The sequence below is a fragment of the Glandiceps talaboti genome, chromosome 10, assembly GCF_964340395.1.
Source record: "Glandiceps talaboti chromosome 10, keGlaTala1.1, whole genome shotgun sequence".
Taxonomy (NCBI): domain Eukaryota; kingdom Metazoa; phylum Hemichordata; class Enteropneusta; family Spengelidae; genus Glandiceps; species Glandiceps talaboti.
In genome coordinates this window covers 13,243,510-13,264,709 of record NC_135558.1, presented here as the reverse complement: position 1 = coordinate 13,264,709, position 21,200 = coordinate 13,243,510, and the positions used below count along the sequence as shown (strand labels likewise).

Genomic DNA, 21,200 nt, shown 5'->3' with positions numbered 1-21,200 from the left:
CAAAAATTACGATTGTGTTTCAAAGACTGTGCGCTTAGTCGTTCTTAGATCATCGTGGTTTTTTTCTATTTGAAACCGGAATAAACTTTATTATAATTTGCGGAAACAAATATGTTGCTATTTATTTAGACAAACACATAGTAGAGATTTTACTCACACGCAACCTCTGCCACGTTTTCAGCATTTAAAATACTGTCATATTTTTGTAGAATACACTTAGCAGGAAATTCGACGATATCTACAGAGCAAACTTCACACGTGCACATGCAAATATCAGGCCTTAGAAATTGCAATCGTTTTATCTATGAAAAAATAAACGAAAGTGAATCTAATGTTGAAATTAAATAATTATTTAATGTACCAAAAAGAAATAGAATCATACACAGTGTAATGACCTCCCAATAACTCCAAAGTCTTGAAAACATCAATTTTGTGGAAGAACTAAACAAAAATAACAACCTTTATGTAAATGAATAAGTAAAATTTGGCTTACCAAGACTGGTATAGGTGATGATTAAACCGAGAAAGAAAACGCTCACTGTAACGAACGTAAATTTCTTTAGTCCAGATTTCATCTTTGGTATCCGCGATGCTCTCACTTCACCGAGTGCGAGACAAGGATTGGTAGTGTTGCATTGTGGGTAATTGTATGTACAATATCGTAGGATGAACATGGAACGACAACTTTCATTGGGTATTTTGATAAGTTCCTTGCTACTTTTCGGAAACGCACAATGTCATTTCAAATTATCAAGTTTAGCATTTTTGGGTATTTTACTTACTCAGAAAATAAAATGTGCACTTCCATGGAAGCGATGCAGAAAATCGTATGGTGAGTTAGTCTCGAACATAGCAACCAATCAGAGCTTGTCTCTCATGTGCTTTGGGTGAACGACATTCATCATAACATGACGTCATCTCACTAATTTCAATATGGCTGCCAAGGTGTTTCAACTATCGTTAGCCGTTGGATTCTTCTTTTTTATGATAAACCAGAGCTTAGCCAGGATACATCGACCGTTCACCCTTGCAGTAAGTATCTAAGTTTATTGTCCACTATTTTGCCGAGAATAGAGTAAGAATTCTGCGAAGTTGTGATAGAAAAAAGCAAAAGCGATACGTGGAAGTTGAGGCTGATGTCAAACATGTTGTCAAAGCTGACCACGTCGTAATGAGTCAGTTGCATTTGTTGGTATTGAAATCTGACACCATTGTTGTTACGACTGCATCACCATTGATTTTATTTGTTTGTGTTATTTATAGTCGATGTTGTTGAGCTGATTGTTTAATCGTAACTGTAAAATTGTACTATTTATTTGCCAGAATATTTCTCAAATGACTCCTTCCTGTTTCACTATAGATTAATAATAAGTCGTAATATCATGTCAATCTCGTAGTCGGAGTAACGACCATTACATGTACTAAAATAATAGGTTCGCATTTTCAATTGTCTCTCTGTTACTAATACCACGGATGTGCTCTTTAATGCGAAAAAAAAAACACCCGTACATCTATGGTGTTACCAAAATTCTTATCTGTTGGGAAAACAGTGTAAAAGCAAATGTAAACCAACTCCACTGTAAATTAGTACGGCAATACAATCTTTAGAGTTGTTGTGCTCGAGTAGTCTGGATGCCAGCGTGGTCTCTGACTAAACCAGGTGGAGGTGTAATCGTAACGATACCTTATAGGAACTAGACATTCAGTGATTCACATTCAATATTTGAGATGATCAGTGTATTAGAAATTGGAGTGTCTCGTACTACTGTGGTGACACTAGCACATTCCTCACTGAAATGGCTAGTGCCACCACCCACTTTATTTCTCATCACTGAACATTTCCCAAAAAATGAATCACACAGAGCTCCTCATACGCTTCCATCCTACCTTAAAACACCAAATGCAAACCAATTATTTCATTTCTCATACAGCGCTCAACCACTCAAAAAGTCTCAGTAGCGACAGCCATTTGGCTGGCCATGTATCGGTGTCATAAATATGCACAATAACACTGACACTTATGAAACTGCCGCTATCAAGACTTTTCGAGTGGTTATGAGCTGCACGAGAAATGAAATAGGTTTCCATTTGGTGGTTTAAGGTAAAATGAAAGTGTTTGAAGAGTTCCGTGTGATTTACATTGTATTTGTTGGGAAATGTTCAGCAATGAGAAATATCGTGGGTGGTATCACTAGCCGTTTCAGTGAGGAACGGCTAGTGTCACCACGGTGGCAGTAGTCTCTCCAGTGAGGACCAGTTGCTGACACCAGGCTGGTACTAGACTCGGCCATTAGAAATATAAGTATATGTAGTGTGAATGGTTCCTCTTTGGTAAAGAAACTCAAAACAGTGCTTCCTTTTTGAGCAATCAACTAAAAGTTTACACTAACCAAGACATACTTGTAAATACTGAATATATTACTCACACAGAATGGGATTTGTGTCTCTCTGAAACAACTGCACAGAATCCCAGAGATATTACATTGTTATTGTTCTAGAATGTTAAGATGACTGGCACAGTACTGAACTACATGTACTATCCTTTTTGAATGACCAATTTTAAGTGCTCCCCAAACTTTAACACAATGCTGAATTCTCATAATTTTTTTTCACAGAATGAAGAACGCTCCCAAATTGAACTCAGTAGGTTTGGCTTTTACAAAGGTGGACATTTAGAGGTGAATTTGACGTCTTTTGAAATCAAGTTATCTGGTGAAGAGTTAGCTAAAATCAAGGCTGATGATAATGCCATGTTTGGCTTCTCTCTTGATATGAGTATCAGTGATGGCATTTCAAATTATTTGGTAAGTCTGTGTGTTACACTCTATATTTGACAACTTGGACATTTGGGCTTTTTCTCTTCATTTTAAACTGGCTGCACTCCACGTTATCCATTTATCATGTACATGTACAGATATAAAGTCAGTCACAGTGGATACATTAACCTCATGTGACTATTTTCAGGAAATATTTTTTCAACATTGCAACAAGTTAAAGCTTCATGCACATACATGTAATGTACTAACTAGGGTTTTACATTTTAGATGATTTTAATCGATTTCATGTTTTTGCATGTTTTGATATATTGTACAGTAAACAGTGTTCGTCAAAATACTGATGGCTGATGTCAGACAGTCTGACTTTTGCCTCCTTCAAAATATTATACCCTGAGATTTTGAGTTATTGATTTTTTTTTCCAAGGGTTTTGTTTACTTTAGAGTCTAAGTAAGTTTTAATTGCACAAATTTATGAGCGTCATTTCAGCACTACATGTATTTGGTGACATGGTAAATACTTATATGTGCAAGGTTTTCCAAAGATTTTAGTGAGATGAAAGAGATTTGAAAATCCATGATAATTCTAGTATTGATTGCACAAATTTGTGAGCATAAGTTCAGCACTATTTGGTGACATCGTACATACATGTACATATGTATGAGAATGCATGCAAGGTTTTCCAAAGATTTTAGTGAGAGATAGAGTTTTGAGAACCCATGATACTTGTAGCTGGTAAATTCTTAGCTCTAGCCTACATGTACATGATACGCCAGAGTGTTTTGCTAAGGTTGGGGAACCTCGTTGCCTTTGTAACAGAAAGGAGTGAAGGGGTAAAAGTTGCATAGTGTCCCATGCAATCTACCACAGTTGTGTTTGGGAACATCGGTAAATTTCCAGGGGAACCGTGATAGATTTTACCTGCTTTATACCGCCCTTAGCAAAAACACTGTACTGAATTGTGCTGACTTTATTCAAAATTTCGAGTATTCCACAAGTTACCTGTATGAATTTAACATTTTCTGATTTCCCTATAGGAGAAACATTATGATGAATGTATATTGTCAAAAAGATGGAACGAGGAAGACAAGAATGAAGCTAAAGTGGTTTTATTTAGCTTTAATCTGAATAACAATAGGTAAGTCAGTATACTTTTCAGGTCTCTTTGATTACAAATGGACCAGTTTCCTTCCTGTGGGCTTGGGAAATACAGGTACAGAGACTTTGTACACAAAACCTCTTGCATTTTGTGTGTGTGTGTGTGCGTGCGTGTGTGTGTGTGTGTGTGTGTGCGTGTGCGTGTGCGTGTGTGTGAATATGTGGCTGTCTGTCTATGTATGTATGTATGTATGTATGTATGTATGTATGTATGTATGTATGTATGTATGTATGTATGTATGTATGTATGTATGTATGAACATGTGTGTGTGTGTCTGTCTTTGTGTATGTCTATGTCTATGCCCTTGTCTGTGTGTGGAGGGTGGCGGTGGTGGTGGTCAGGGAGTGGATGCAGGTACAATGTTTCATGGTGAATCATATGTCAGTTGATAAATTAACAGGTGTGAAATTGCCCATGTGTAGGTCATACTGTAGTGGAGTAGTGAGTTTCCTTGGGCCATTTTAGAAGAGGCAGTTCCTAGATGCTCAATTAATAATAGCTTTGAGTTCATCAGTCCATTCTACATCATGTACTATGCAGTGGGTTCCTCTGAGTACAATGCAGTGAAACTACATTCCAAGGTTGTCAGAGATCTTGATTATTAGCTTATACGTCCCTGGAATTAAAAGTTTTAGATGTGTTCCTCTGACATACATGTATATGTTACTTTCATATTTTCTTACATACATGATTTGTTCTATTCTTTTTTCAATGTTTTTAGTGTCACCATTGATAGAAAAGGTAGTGAATTGAAAAATCTGCAGATATATAAGGATTCAGAAGAATATTGGGATGCACATAGAGCACGGCGATCTGTAGCTGATGTTGGCAGTCAAGATGCACCTGATACTGAAGGTGCTGCTCCCGCACCTGGTCAAAATGACCCTCAGATAGATACCAATCCAGCAGGTGATGACAAGGGCAAGGCAAATGAGGTAGTGAATCCTGGTGATACTGTAAACAATGATGTTTTGAAACCTGAGGATATTGTCAAAGGGAATGACAATGTTAACTTAGACATAGGAAAAGCTGAGAATGATAACGATAAAGCTGCTGGAGACCATGGGAATGAAACTCCAGATGAAACTGACACAAAGGAAGAACTAGCTGCAGGTCCAGTTGATCCAAATGTACAACAGAATAAGGCAACAAATGAGAATCCACAAGAGCTTGCAGACAGTCAGTCAGATCCAAATAATCCAGAACCATTAGATAAGGACGACGCAGTAAAAGAAGTTGGTGATGACGTGATCAGTAAACCAGACACTACTAAGAATGAGGAAGGTCAAACAGCAAAGAAAACTATGGTCGCTCCTGAATCTAAACTACGGACATCATTACCTCTGGAAAAAACAGCAGATAATAAATTTACCTTTACCGTGAGTAAAATGTGTTTTGAATTCACTGTGGAAGAAATATAGTTTACCTGTACAACATGCAGTGTTTTTGCCAAGGTTGGGGAGCCCCAGTAACAGAAAGGTGTAACAATGACAGTGTTTTCCTATAGAGTCTATGGTAATTTTGTTTGGAACCCAAGTCAAATGACATAGGAACCTCCATAGATTTTACCTACTTACCACCAAAAACACTGACATACAAATGTATATCTTGCTTAAAAAGTTGACACTTCAATATTATTCCCCAATATTTTTTCTTCATTAGGTCAAGGAAAATACAAGTGACCTAAGGGGCCTTGTCACTACAAGTTGCTAGATAGGTAGTGACAAACCCTTGGGTCACAAGTATTTTCCGGCTGAATGAAGAAAAATATAGGGGTACCTCATCAAGCATAATTCATACAATATTGGGAAACATAATGTGAATTAATACATATTGGAATCACATTTGAGCACCATGGAACCAGTGACGGAGACACAGATTGTCATGACTTACATACGTCCAGGGTATTATAACCCATATTTTCTGTTCAAAGACAATAATTTGGTTTGTGCATGGTATAATGCTAAATACATGTATACAACTGTGTGTGTAATAACGCAAGGTTGTTCTATTACATCAAAGTAATTTACATTGTTTTATCTCACCTGCATGTATAACAAGATGAAGACTTGCACCAAGATGACCACTCATATTTGATTTGTTCTTTTCTACCATTTATTCACGTGTTATTTTCATTTTATCAAGATGGTGTTCAGAAATTGAAATTACATGTAGATGGCTGAATAATCATGTTTGTTACTTAATGGAAATATGCTCAGCTGGGAAACAGATGTATGATATAGGTTTGATAGTGAAATCCTAAGTAGAAAAACTATCAAATCCTACCAATGCATTGTTATATTTAAAACCCAGGGTTTATTCATTTTTTGCTCAATTTCTTTTTTAGTTCTACGTCGCCATCAGCCATTCTGATGAGGAAGGACTATACAATTTGTACTTCCATAACTGTTATAATCTGAAGGATAATGACAAAAAACCAATCTCCTTGAAAGTAAGTATAATGTGTGATATGCATGTACATGACGTATTATATCAGAAAAAATGAGGTTGTGTGTAGCCGAGTGTTAACCTTGTGTGTGACTTTGCTACAGTACACACACTCCTGTTGGCAGCAGAGGAGCAGAAGCCATTTCTACTGCACTGTAAACGAATAAAAATGATTATCACTATTAAGTGTGATGAATAACAGATCCTGCCTTGTGTGTGTGTGTGTGTGCGCACGCACACGCATGTATGTGTGTATGTGTGTGGTGTTTCTGTTATTGTCCAGGGTTTATTAAAATGTTTATATATTTATTTATTTTTAAAAACCCAAATCATTCCACAAGTAAAATGCTAAAGTGACCTTGTTTCTGCTGTACATTTGCCAGTCATATCACAACACTTTTTCTAATGTGGATCACATGCTTGCAGGAAGTTCTTCGATATTGATATAAAAAGTTAATTTTAGTACAAGCTGTGACATCGTCCAGATGTGAAGTTGTCACGGAATTAAGTAAACAGATGCAGTATCACTCTTTTAAATATGCTCCTAAAAGCATTGATTGACAACATACATGTATGAACATTTATGAACCAAACCACATATTCAGTTTTTAGGTTTTGTGTAAAGAATGACAACAAAGCATATCCACACAATATGTCATTATAATTCATAGAGTGGTACAATGTGATGCATGTTCCAACAGCAGATATTATTTACAGACATACAGACACAGACAGACAGACACACATACACACACACACACACACACACACACACACACACACACACACACACACACACACACACACCACACACACTGTCACACACACACACACACACACACACATAGACATGACAAGAATTGGTAGTCTGTGGACACAGGACTACTGTTAATTTTGAGCCCTGGCCTTATTCAAACCTTTATTGTCACTGAAATTTTAATGTGACAGTTATCTCATAGAAATGTGATAATGATAATAATCTATTTTTTGTTTCTTTTTTTTTGTAAGATTGAGATTGAAGAAGTCAACCCAAATGATAATTACTTGTCAGCAGGAGAAATACCATTACCGTCACTGTTCTTCACCATGTCTGTAATTTTCTTCTTGACGTCATGTTTCTGGTTGTATGTCCTGAGGAAGTACAGAGAAGATGTATTCAAAATCCACTATCTTATGTACTTTCTGATATTGCTGAAGTCTCTCTCTCTACTCTTCCATGCTGTAAGTTGATCAAATAAGTAAGATTTTAATCCACGAGATAATAAAAATGACAATGAATTTACAGCAGTACATGAACACCCATTTTTTGTTGTTGGAAAAGAGACACAATTAGTATCCCCCCCCCCCTCTCTCTCTCTCTTTCTCTCTCTCTCTCTCTCTCTCTCTCTCTCTCCCTCTCTCATTCTCCCCCTCCCTCCCTCTCTCATTCTCCCCCTCCCTCCCCCCTCTCTCTCTCTCTCTGCCCCTCTCTCTCTCTCTCTCTCTCTCTCTCTCTCTCTCTCTCTCTCTCTCTCTCTCTCTCTCTCTCTCTCTCTCTCTCTCTCTCTCTCTCTCTCTCTCTCTCTCTCTCTCATGTTCAGCTCTTGACACATTGTGCAAACATTTATAGCTTTTTCTTTGAAAAACAAACAAAACCTTTCATGGAAAGTCCTGATCACCAGAAAAACCTGTCTACTTGTCATTGATCATGATAATGTGTGCACTGAAGTGTAAACAGTACATTTTATCAGTCTTGCCCAGTCAGTCATAGACGATTCTGCTAATTAGAAGTAATGAATTGTTTCTGTAAAATTAACAAAAATTGCACAAAATTATAGCTAATAGACTTTGAGATTTAACAACTTCTGACTTTTGTAAACATTGTGTGTAAAAATCAAGGCTTCTTTATTTATAAATTTTTCTTTAATTTCTTTGTTTTTTTACAGATTGATTATCACTTTATTGCTAAAGATGGATACCCAATGGAGACATGGGCAGTAATGTACTACATTACCCACTTGTAAGTATATACTCAGATATTATTCCCCAATATTGTGCTTTGTTCAGCCAAGAAAAATATGAGTGACCTAAGGGGCCTTGTCACTACAAGTCACTATGCAAGTAGTGACAATTTGTGAGAATCAGATCTTGAGTTTTTTCCAGTTGAATAAAGAAAAAAATGGTGAATGATATAATTATACCTTCTCAAGCATAATTTATGAAATATTGGGAAAATAACCTGCGATTTGGAACATTTTGCTCACATTTCAAGCACTGTAGAACCAGTGACATAGACACAGGTTGTTATGACATGTAGAGTGACTAGTGTATATCCATGTAATCCATAATTCTATGGTTGGAAGTTCAAAGACAATAACTTGGCTTTTGCAATAAACTGAACAGGGGAATGGAAACACAATATGCCATTATGCTTTCAATTAGTATTTCTTCTTACTACTGTCGGTGTTATCATTTTTTTTTTCAGAGTGAAAGGAGCATTGTTGTTCATCACCATTGTGTTCATTGGCGCTGGATGGGCTTTCATTAAACAAATACTCTCGGATAAGGACAAGAAAATATTTATGATAGTCATTCCACTTCAGGTAAGGGATTGAAGAACTGTGCTCATAGTTTAGTCTGATCAATTAAGCTAGTAAATTTTGATGACACAAACAAACAAACAAACAGCCAGACTGACAGGTCCAGAATATTCGCTCCCTGTTGGAGCCAAAAACGATGGGTTTCCAGTGTCTTGTTCAGTTGTATTAAGAACATTGATGCTGTCATGAAAGTATGTGTGTTTTACCTGATTACGATTTATTCTGTCAGACACACAGACAGACAGACAGGTCTAGAATATTAGCCTCCATGTTGGAGCTAAATATGATAGTTTGAGTGTTGTTGTATTAAGAACACTGATTCTGTCATGTAAATATGTCTGTTTTACCAGATTACACTTGCTCTAAGTAAACTGAGAGCATTTGTTATGTTGATGATTTTCAGATTTTCAAGTCTATTTTTCCTTTTTCTTTTGTAAATATTGCATTGAATACCGTACCATAATAACAAAAAAAGTAAATAATTACATTAAAAATATTATCAGGTACCATAGTCGATATTAAATCTTGTTATATTCCAAGACTGTATTAGATCATTCTTTAACCAGTATTGAAGAAAGCAAACCATTTATCAACATTGTAATTAAATTCAGTGCCTATGTTTGATCAAGTGGCTGTATTTTCTCTCCAGTGTCACAGCTGTTCAAAATCAATGATGTAAATATAGATTGTTGTCTGCTCTCTGTAAAATGGGAATTTATAATAGTTTTATGTAACACATTGTATATAAGGGTAGATTTCTCTGGAAAGCTGTGACCATTCTAGTTTATAAGCACAACTAAAATGTTCATACTAGGAGTCCACTTTTTGTGAATGCGTGTCATATTTCAAAAAGTAGATTATTAAATATTAGTAAATTCAGATTAGTATAATCAGTTTGATATATGTAAAATTTGAGAACAGATGCTGAAGGGATAAAAAGAAATTGGGTCCCTGCTTATTTTTAAATACTGTGAAATAATTCCTACAGTTAGATACATGTACCTTAAAATGAAATGGAAATCTAAATGATTTGACTGACCTCTAGGCTCTAATGACACCAGAAGTAAGCCTACCTGGAATAGGTATGCAACAGAGGTAGATTATACCGACTTACTGCCTAAAATAAAATATATGTGGTGTGTGTGAATTTCTCTGACTAATACCAAAAGTGAGCTAGAATAAGTTTTACAACAAAGGTGGATTATACCGACTTAGTTACACAGAACTGCCCTACATAAAGAGGATTATGGGTAATCTATGCAAATGCAGGAAATTCAAACTACTGTACAGAGCACTAGCTTCTGGGTCTTGTTTTCAGCATTTTTTCTGTACTCTGAGAAACACACAGGTCATGAATCGTGTACAGATTGTTTGTGAATGTCGTAGGATGGTAACTTAATTGATACACAAATTAGTTGAAAATCAACCTGTTTGTTTCATAGAATGTAAAAACCTTTCAAAATGAGACAAATTAACCTGCAAACAGCTGTTTAGATTGTGTGCCACTCAGGATTATTCAAATTGATATGCGACATTTGTATGTGATGTTTACTCCATGATAAGAGCTTCCCTATATCTCACTTATGATGTAGGTGTGAATTAGCAATAGCAAACACTTAAAAAGATGCATGTTCTAAAATAAACATATGGCCAAGTGGTTGGTTTGATCACTAGATTTGAAAGCCATGACTAGTCTCTAGTTTAGCCCTTTGGGCTCGTGGTCTTATATATATATTATTTTCAAAGAAACTTACTTTGGGGTTTTTCTTTCTAGGTGTTATCCAACGTCGCTTATATCATCATAGAACAAACTGAAGAAGGTAGATCTGAGTATTACATGTGGAAGGAAGTCTTTATTCTAGTAGATTTACTTTGTTGTGGTGCTATTCTGTTTCCTGTTGTGTGGTCAATACGCCACCTCCAAGAAGCCTCCTCTACAGATGGCAAAGGTAAGGTTAAAATGACTACAAATTCAGCCATCACTTCAGGTCAAACAAGGTCATTTGAACAGCACTCCTAGTGGCCAAATAATGCAATGAATTATGAAAATTAGAAATTTAACTAACACGCACAATGTAATTTGAGAAGCTCAGAGCTTTCGACTGCAAAATTTAAGTCTTGTTCTCTCTATGATAGACAGTGCTGTTTATTGTAATAGTGGTTTGATTTTGGTGACTGAGATCAGGCATATTGTTTTGTATGTGTTTGTTGGTCAAGCTAGAGTCAGGCCCATTACAACACGGAAGCACTGAGAAGTGGTGACACCAAGCCTAGAAGGCAGTAAATGGGTGGCTGGTACCAGAGTTAGTTTTCACAATCTCATACTTCAATATTGTCAATATTGTCAATATTGGCAGTTATGCTACAACACCATTGGCACTTTATAAAGGACACTAGCGTATTCAATACCTTGGCCATCACTTGTCCCAAATCTGCTTGTGAGCAATGTTCTTGGCAGCCAAACTTAGTTGCTTGTACCTAAATTATCAGCTCAAAATTAACTTTTTTCTATGGTAGTCCCACTGGGCTACCACTTTCTAAAATCAGTAGCTCTAGGATTGTGACCAGTAGTCCCATATTTCGGAACTGACAACAGAGCACCCCATTGGAAATATGTGTGTTGCTAAAACTCTGTCATGTCCAAAATATTTATGTCTTCTCCATCCTTACACAGTCAGTGCTAACCTAAGCAGACTACATGTACCTGCTGTAAATATGGCAGCCCCACGACAAGGATTAGTAGTCTGTGGACTTAGGACTACCATTAATTTCGAACCTGGAGTCTGTGCAATCTTTTAGCTTTCAGATAACCAGAGTTAAGACTAATTCATTTCATTTTGTTGTACATTTGCAGCAGCCATTAGTCTAGCCAAGTTGAAGTTGTTTAGACATTTTTATATTATGGTAAGTGATAACTATTTACAAAACATAACTTACTGCTCAAAATACTGTGGAGACTATCACTGACTGACTGACGGAAATTGTAAATATCGTTCAATCAGAGTTGAGAGATTTGGTGTTGTAAGATTACACATTACCACTGTTGACATTGCAAGATAAAAATAGCAGTTCATATAATTTATTGCTTTGTTGAAACTATAAATCATGTAACAATAATGTAGGTATAGCATGAAACCCTTGTGAATGGTGTGGAGATAGTTGAAAAAAAATGACATCTGTTGGCCTGTATTGTTAATGATTGTAATAAGGAAGTGTTGCTTCCTATCAGTACATGTACATGTTAGAACCATTCCAGTGGTTTCAAATCCTCGTCCAAGAATGAAAATGAATACATGTATGATGTTGGGGTAGATACTAAATGTATGATTGTTTTACAAGTGCTAATATTGTATTTGGTTTCTTTGTTTTATCACATGCTGACGTAGGTATGGATGTGACATATATATTATATGTATATATATATATATATATATATATATATATATATATATATATATATATATATATATATATATATATATATTGTATATATATTGTATATTTAATACTTGAACTGTTTTCAAACAAAATCATGCAAACTGTGTATTTTTTTCACCTTTCAGATTGTTTGTTATATTTATTTCACAAGAATTATTGTATATCTACTGAAGGTAAGACATAATTTTGACTATTTAAATATTTATCATGAGTTGATATTTTTCTTCTTTCAGCCAAGGAAAAAGTGAGTAACCTAAGGTTACACAAGTTGACAGACAAAACCCTTAGGTTACTAGTATTTTATGGAAGAATGAAGGAAAATATTGGGGAATAATGTAATTATACCTTCTCGAGCTTAATTTATGAAAATCGAGAAAAAATATAGTAGTTTAGAATGTTCAGCTCCATATTTCCTGCAGTGCAGAACCAATGTTGTTCATGTGAGTTGTGACGTACCATGAACCAGGTTAAACACCACATTTTTTTTGAATGGGTTCAGCTTGACTTGTGTGCGGTATAATACAAAATATGAATTGATGCAGGACTGTATACTTCTAGAAGTGCATATAGACTGCAATGGAAGCAGATTTTACTATATGTCTGTTGTATGACAATAATTGCATGAAGCAAGTTTCTAAGTGATGCAGGTTTATGTTTGAAATCGGATGGAAAACGTAAATATTTATAAAAATTAAAACAAACTTATCAGCTCATTGTTAATGGCAGCCATTTTGTTTCCTTACATATGGCTTGCCATGTATGTGTATATGGCAACACATCTGCAAAGACATCTTGTCTCACCTAATATACCGCTCTAATTGTGAAACTGGTCGTAATAATTTATTCGGCTGATGTTGTCCTTGGTGATAGATTATAAACTTCCTTTTTTTTGAAGGTGTTTGAAAGTTTTATGACACTCTAGTCTGTAAGTTAAGCTGTGATAGGATGCCATCACCCTGAAGGAGCTAGCCAGTGATGGCAAAGTGACGCGGTGTATTATACGGTCTAGTGTACATGTAACTCCTACAGTTGAAATTGAATGAATTAATTTTTATCTCATGTTTACTTCCCCAGATAACTGTACCATTTCAGTACATTTGGCTGAACGATTTCTTCACAGAAGTCGCTACTTATCTGTTTTTCTTCATCACGGCGTATAAATTCCGACCAGCATCCAATAATCCATATTTACAAGTGCCACAGGAAGAGGATGACATAGAGATGGATGAAGTGTAAGTACCTATAATTATATGCCGACCACTTTGTGTTATCACTAGTTACATCGTTACAGCTGTGACACCATGAACATGCAGTTTCAATGAGATGGGATGTCAAGATCAGTAAGACTGGCTACAAGGTCTCACAATAAAGATAGCAAAGATTGACGTCTTGTCATGAAAGTATAAAACCTTGCAACCAGTCTTACTGAACTTGATACCTCATCTAAACTGCATGCTCATGGTGAGTCCCCTGTAATGTTCTGGTTGTCATTAACTGATGCAGAATAGGACTTATCCTTGCACATTTAATGGATTTAACAAAACACTTGTGGTAAACGTCTATTATTTTTGTTTGAGGCGAAGTGAGGAAGGTATCTGAATTTAATAGATCATCTTGAAAAGTGAAAAGGAAACATCCAGTCAAACTTATTTACATAATGTATTAATTTATGTATATATGACTGCTATCAATTGAAAGGAAAATTAACGTCAGATTTATTTCTGCCTTTATAACACTTGTATTGATTACTGCTATCAACTTAAAGGGAAAGTCCAGTCAGACTTATTTCTGCCTTTAGTACACTTGTATTGATTACTGCTATCAACTTAATGAAAAAGTCCAGTCAGACTTATTTCTGTCTTTAGTACACTTGTATTGATTACTGCTATCAACTTCAAGGAAAGGTCCAGTCGGACTTATTTCTGCCTTTTGTACACTTGTATTGAATACTGCTATCAACTTAAAGGGAAAGTCCAGTCAGACTTATTTCTGCCTTTAGTACACTTTTATTGATTACTGCTATCAACTTAAAGGAAAAGTCCAGTCGGACATACATGTATTTCTGCCTTTTAAGTTTAGTACATGTGTATTTATAACTGTTATCAATTTAAAGGAAAATTAACGTCAGGTTTATTCCTGCCTTGATTACACTTGAGTATTACAATGTACTACTGTCAACTTAAAGATGATTTACAATTACTTGTACATACCTTACATTCATTAAGTTTATTGTCTAAATGCCTTATATAAAGTGACTACCTTATACATATTTCTCATCTCTTTTATCTATCTACACAGTGTCACTGAATCAGGTGTTATGGATGGCTTGACCAAAGTCAACAGCAATTCCACAGCTAAGCAACGTGAGACGAACCACTATGCTTGAAAGGAACAGAGTACTTTCTGAGTGATATTTTTATGCCAGACTCCTATTTATAATGTCAGTCAAGTTCTTTCTAAGTTTAACTGTAACAATGCATTGTGTCAGCAAACCCCAATGAACTCAGTGTTGTTGTCTCTCATTCAGTGAAAATTTTGGATTCTGTGAATGTAAGTTGTGTAAATCGCTGTGATGTGACACTGTTGTGATGGCTTTAAGTTTGATTATTACATGTAAAATTTTCATTGAAGTAATGTTGTTTGAAACTGAAGAGATTTCTGTTAAACAAAATTGTGATTGAGGATATTTCGATAATACTCCTGTCCTCCAGACCATCAAACTCAAACTATCCTTTCCTGTGTCAATATATCTTAGCGCGTATTGAATATACGTTTTCAAAACCTGATGACATATCCATTCAGTTGTGTAGTGTGCAGGAAGGTATTCATTCAATAGTGCCCTCAACGTATTCCAATGCATGATCGTATTCTTTCAACAACGCCCAGACACACTAAAGTCCATTGAATAATTATTCAACAATGAATGAGTTTTCTGGAGAAATTAATTTCTGTAGATTTATCTTATGAGTTTTGCACAATTTTCTCATTGTATATAGTAGTAATTTACTCTTGTTGATCTTTCCATTTGTGACGGGATATTTGGAATTCAACCAATCCCTTACGATGATACACCAATATACCATCTTACTTTCTTTGCATTCAGAAACATTGCATGCCATGTGGATCAGGGAAACAAGGGCTGAAATGTTCATTTGGATATCATTTGCATAGCAGTACATCATTTAGTGGTCACCATTGTGAGTAATTACCAAGTTCAGTAGTGAACTGCGTAAGATTAGATCATCACAAATGATAACACAGAAATACTTGAACTGGCTATGAATCCATTTTAACCTTGGTGGGAAATACAAAATGTATCATTGAAATGAATATTTACAAGTGATTCTACACTATCTTAGTACCACTGATCAAAATAGTTGATGTGAAATAGCACACCTAGCAGATCAACTAGACAAATTTTAATCTTTCTGATAACTCTTAGATGGTCTTCCATAATGACATTAGGAAGATTCCGTAGAGAAAGTTTTCATCGCAAGTCATGGAAGTTTTCCCAACTCACCGACACAAGTTAATCTCGACACATATGCCAACTAAAAGTATGTCCAGTAAAACTTTGATTATTTGAATCTTTCCAGGAACAAGGATTTTGTTCAGATATGCAGACAGTTCGGATAATTAATTTTGTGGGTGGGGCATAGTTTTCCGGAGTCTGAAACCCCATGAACAAGGACATGTTAAAAAAGGCAGATCACTGCAAATAAGGCAACTAATCACAAGTTGCACGACATTCGATCGAACTTGTATTGACCAATGAAAACTTTGGGGGACATGATGCAATATTTGGATGACTGAACAGTTCAAATAATCGAAGTTCGGATAATCAGAGTTTTACTGTACAAGAAATTTGTGGGAATGCTGACTCAATCTTGTTACAAATTTCTGTTAGAAGAGCTGTTTTACTTTGTAAACTTTTGAAACAGTTCAACACTTTGAGTATGTGGATGATGGGTGTTAGGCTACCTACCACTGCAAGCAGTACCATGTAATCTGATACTAGGTATGCAGTATTTAGAATTTTAAAGTTGTATGTATTCGAGAGGTATTTAAGTCATTTAATTTGGTAAAGCACCATTATACATAAAGTTGCATGTATACAAACAATGAGATTATCATTCATTTGACTTGGAGGCATGGGCATAGCTCATTGCTTTGGTACATTAAGTCAATCATCGATGCCACTGTAAATATAAAGCAGCCAGATGATATACATATGCTTTCAATAGTACGTATGTCACATTTGTGCCACATAAGAATGAAATTGGCTTCTGCATGTCGTCATTTGACATTGAGACACAGCTCATTTCTTAAGCACGTATATTTCTGCGCAATGCTTTTTACCATACACAGTATATGTATAACCAATTTCAACTGTAAATAAGAAGCAATCAGAAGATATGCATATGCCTCCCTTACATTTGTGCCAAGTTTGATTGAAATCAGCTTGTGCATATGAAGTATATGGGTTTACAGACACATGGACGAAATGCGTTGTTTGCAGCATCCCGATATTTGCCTTTAACCTGAATGATTCTGCATACTAAATGTGTCTGTCTATACCACGCAGACATAGATACAAAATATCTACTCGCTACTCAGGTGTATTTTCTTAACTTACTACCCGCGTCTATGTTTAATAGAATATTTATTATTCAGTGTTGTAATTATATGATTTTGAACTTGTGTTTTACTGAAGTGTGACCATTGTACAGAAATGTTGCTTTACGTTCATGTTATGTGCTGTGATTTTGAAGCATGTCTTTTGTGTATTATGGTCTGATAATTTAAGTGAAATTTGCACTCTTTTGTTGCTAAATTTGCAATTATTTCTTGCACATTTGGGAGTCACTGAAAATGTAATTGGATAATTCAACAAACTTTAATTTTTTGCAATGTCTTATCAAAAAGGAGGCGAGGGTTAATTTTTTTGCTGTACTTTTTGGGCAATGAATAATATTTTTAGGCAAATATATATGTATGATTTATAGTTATTTTGCCTGAGGACAGTAATTATTATGTGATATTATGTACATTTTTTCTTTGTTGCCATATGAAATGTTCAAAGTATAACAAATATCAAATGAAGAAAAAAAACTTAACCTTGTTGGTGTTTTCTAAGCACTGGCCACCTGCCATATAGTTGACTACTGTCCTATCCATGGTTGTCTACCTTTAAATATTTACTCAATATTTATGATGTCTATATAACTGAAAAATAACTTTTCAAAGGAGAATAAGCATGGTGAGGGACGATTGCACAATGTTGTGCAAAACTCAACAAACGGACATTGTTCGTTTAGTACTAAACCCCCTCCCCTAAACGAGCGTTCACAAGTGTGACATCATGCGTTTATATGTATGATGTAAACCATGATGAAAACTGTAGCAGTCACACCATGATATGTAAAAAACATGATGGTAAACCTTATGAACCTGTTTACTGAGATGTTCTTAAACACATCAAAATACTACCGGAAACCCAGCACTGTATTTCACATCAGGAGCAAATTTTTATCAACTGATCAACATCTAATTTGTAAACAACATAAGCATTTACAATTGAAGGTGTAAAAGTTTTCGAAATTTGGTTTAATAGAAGTGCGAAAGTGAAGTTCAGCAATCGCATTGATGTCAGACCCCCTCCTCCCAAATTGATAGAAGTTCGTTTATTGAGCTTGTGTGACATGCGAGCGTCCCTAATGTACATATAACTTTTACAATCAAACTATCCAAAAAACTCACACAGACTATCTTTGTATCGTAATTTTAATATGTTTAAGCATGATACATAATTGTTCCATTATTGCTCCTCCACAGTTGGTTGGCCCCAATTTTTCTGATTTGACCCCCTATTCTAAATTTTTAATGAACATGTAATAGTATTGTGCAAAATATGGAGGGAAAACCAGACAACATGAAATCAGGATTTTATAAAGAGATACTGTATAGTTATAGAATGCAGGTAAATGCATCGGTGACTGTAAATAAGAGGTAGTCATTGTTGTTGGGGTAAACACTTAAACAGCGCCACCAAGAGGCATATGCTGATATAACGCACACTCACTGTGTCAGCTTTTGTATGGACTATCTGTAAATATTATACTTTGTAATGCATTTTTTGATTTCTCTGTAAATAGTTCTGGTACTGTTTTACTTGGCTTGTTCTGATATCAAATAAATTTGAAATGCAGGCAGCTTCATGTAGTTATTGTGTATTAATGACATCTAAATCTATCACCCTATATGTTCTAAAAGACTGTAAAATACATTTGTTAGTGGCGCTTCTATAGGTTGCAGTACACCACTGTATAATATAGTCTACATTGTATTAGGGTGCCATCTACAGTTATATGACGCTGGTAATCGAGCCTTCAGTTTACTAAGATTGAGGCAAACTAAATCTACTGTTCTTCAATGTGATAGATTACACAAGTGGGTGATAGTGGTTCCTCTGTTGTGCCATTCTAATCACCATGTGATCAAGATAGTGTAAACATTGGAAGTCCCAAAACAACACGGCACGTGTATTGAACTCAAAATTAATATAGCTTTTTGGAGACGCCTCCCTATAATTGAACCAACGGTCACTCAATAGCTTATCACTGAATTAATTACTGCCCAATCTGATTAAAATCTGATGTGAAAACAGCCAGGTTTCTTTAGTGACCACTACTTCCATCTCTTTAGTTTCATTTGTTTTCTATTTTTGATGTTCTGGGCGATCCCCGCCTTCCCACACGGCAATCGCTCCTGGAACAACAAAACGAAAAAAAACTCTACAATAAACGAATGATATAGAGATAAATAAAGAAATTGAGTCATATTCACCACATCAGATTTTAATCAGATTGATTACCACCTTACACTAGTCTGAATATTATGCAGATTTACTGTTGGAACCATGAGCGGTAAAAATCACAAACATTTTGTAGTTGGCAAAAATTCCAGTGAGGTTTAAAATATATTACACATGGTTACTCCAGCTTTCTATAGCTGCAAATATGGTATAGAGTAATGTATTACTAAATACAGTTTGATTTTCAAGTAATACAAAAACATTACTGAGTAATCAATGCAAATAATTTTGGCAAAAATGTATCACTAATTATTCAAATGTAAATAATATCGCAGTAAATGGTTGTTTGAACAATTTCAATTTGAGCATTGTATTTTATTTGCCTTGTGTGTATGTAAATGAGATGAATGGACTGTTCACTCCCTGGCTTATGTGTATGTTACTTTCATCTACTTTTGCAAAATAAATCTGTTTTTACTTCAGTGCTATTGTTTAAATAATAATAATAATGATAATAATAATAATAATGATAATAATAATAATAGCACTTGTAAAGTGCCATATATCCTAATAGTTCACAGGCTCTGAACACTACAAAAGTAATAAAAACCGAAAAAAACTGCATTCACTAGTATAAGTAACGAATAAGTGGTAAAAATGTTTTCAAGAAGAGAGCAATACAGTGTATACTGAATTCATGCCATCAAATCTAAGGAATGGTTATGAGAAAGGGTCTCCATTTTTTTGTGAAATGAGATTGGTTTGGACATCTGAGCAGAGACTCCCCATACAATATTGCACATGGCATTGCCCTGCAATAAATCTGTCATATTCCCTGGTTTACCTCTTAACTGCACAACTAAAAAAGGAGAGGACGTTGCTTTGAATGAATTATTTAATTTCAAACATTAGATGAATTTGACAGGGTATGAAAATATTTATGTAAATACCATTGACTGATGGGATGGGACTGGGTGAGGTGGGGGAGGGGGTGATGCAATGTACAACTTTAAAAAAGAAGGAACATTACTTTGAATGGATAATTTGCTTTCAAACATTTGATGGCTTTGATGAGTTTGACAGCATGTTAAAATCTAGTGTGAAAGGTCCAGTTGTTGGCCTGCTTCTGTAACTACTCACTACCCACCTTGGTTTGAGTTTATTATTGAAACAGAAACAATGACTGAATCTTTTATATGTAAATACAATAGTCTGGGACAAGATGGGAAGGTGGGGGTATTCAGTAGTGAGCTCAGATATGTATTCCAGATTGCTATTTTTGTGAAGATTCATAAAGAATTTTTGTTCATTTTTGTAACTTAAAGTAATTTGCTTAAAAGTAAGGGTATTGAGATTACCTGAAATGAACTTTGTGGATTCTGTAAATACATAGGCTGGGACAATATTGGAAGGTGGGGTACATATACAGTAGTTTAATTATCTCATGTATGTATTCCAGATTGCTATTTTGTGAGGATTCATAAAGAAATATTTGTTCATTTTTGTAATTTAAAGTAAGTTGCTTGGAGTGAAGGGTAATAAGATTGCCAGAAATGAACTTTGTGGATTCTGTGATGTTGAAAATTGAATAAATGATTTTTGAAAGCCCTGTAAATATTTGCATATTTATATTGCATGTTTACCTTACTTCTTTGTACTGTCTCGTAGCCATAGCTTTGAAAGATGTTAACTGATTGGTTGTTAACCAGCTAGAATAAGTAAGAGAGATGAAACAGAACTATTGATTGGCTGAGACCCCAGTTTTAGCTATAACCTCGTATTTGGCCAATTATATGAGATAAACATTGCTCTTCACTTGATGCAAGAATTATAGCAGTGTTTTTGAACAATCATGACAGATGCTGATTTTTGGAATTTCTTTCATTAAAAAAAGCAAACAGTAGTATTTCAGATGATGGTCCTAGAATGTCTCTCATTTCCTAACTGTGATGTATGTGTGAATGAATGAATGAATGAATGAATTAAC

The 21,200-nt window shown here is 35.2% G+C and overlaps 1 protein-coding gene across 2 annotated transcripts; it reads left to right on the top strand.

Annotated features, from left to right (window-relative positions):
• The first annotated feature begins 938 nt into the window (after positions 1-938).
• Positions 939-19,548, top strand: LOC144440799 (protein GPR108-like). 2 transcript variants are annotated; one of them, XM_078130191.1, is made up of 13 exons: positions 939-1,032; positions 2,616-2,804; positions 3,813-3,913; positions 4,656-5,313; positions 6,282-6,386; positions 7,391-7,603; positions 8,308-8,381; positions 8,847-8,964; positions 10,736-10,910; positions 11,819-11,865; positions 12,525-12,572; positions 13,474-13,631; positions 14,698-19,548. In XM_078130191.1, the coding sequence occupies exons 1-13, from the start codon at positions 985-987 to the stop codon at positions 14,783-14,785; spliced, it is 2,022 nt and encodes a 673-aa protein (XP_077986317.1). In that variant the 5' UTR covers positions 939-984; the 3' UTR covers positions 14,786-19,548. The 2 variants fall into 2 exon arrangements, with proteins under 2 accessions (XP_077986317.1, XP_077986316.1); XM_078130190.1 differs by having other exon boundaries at positions 11,816-11,865.
• The last annotated feature ends 1,652 nt before the right edge of the window (positions 19,549-21,200 follow it).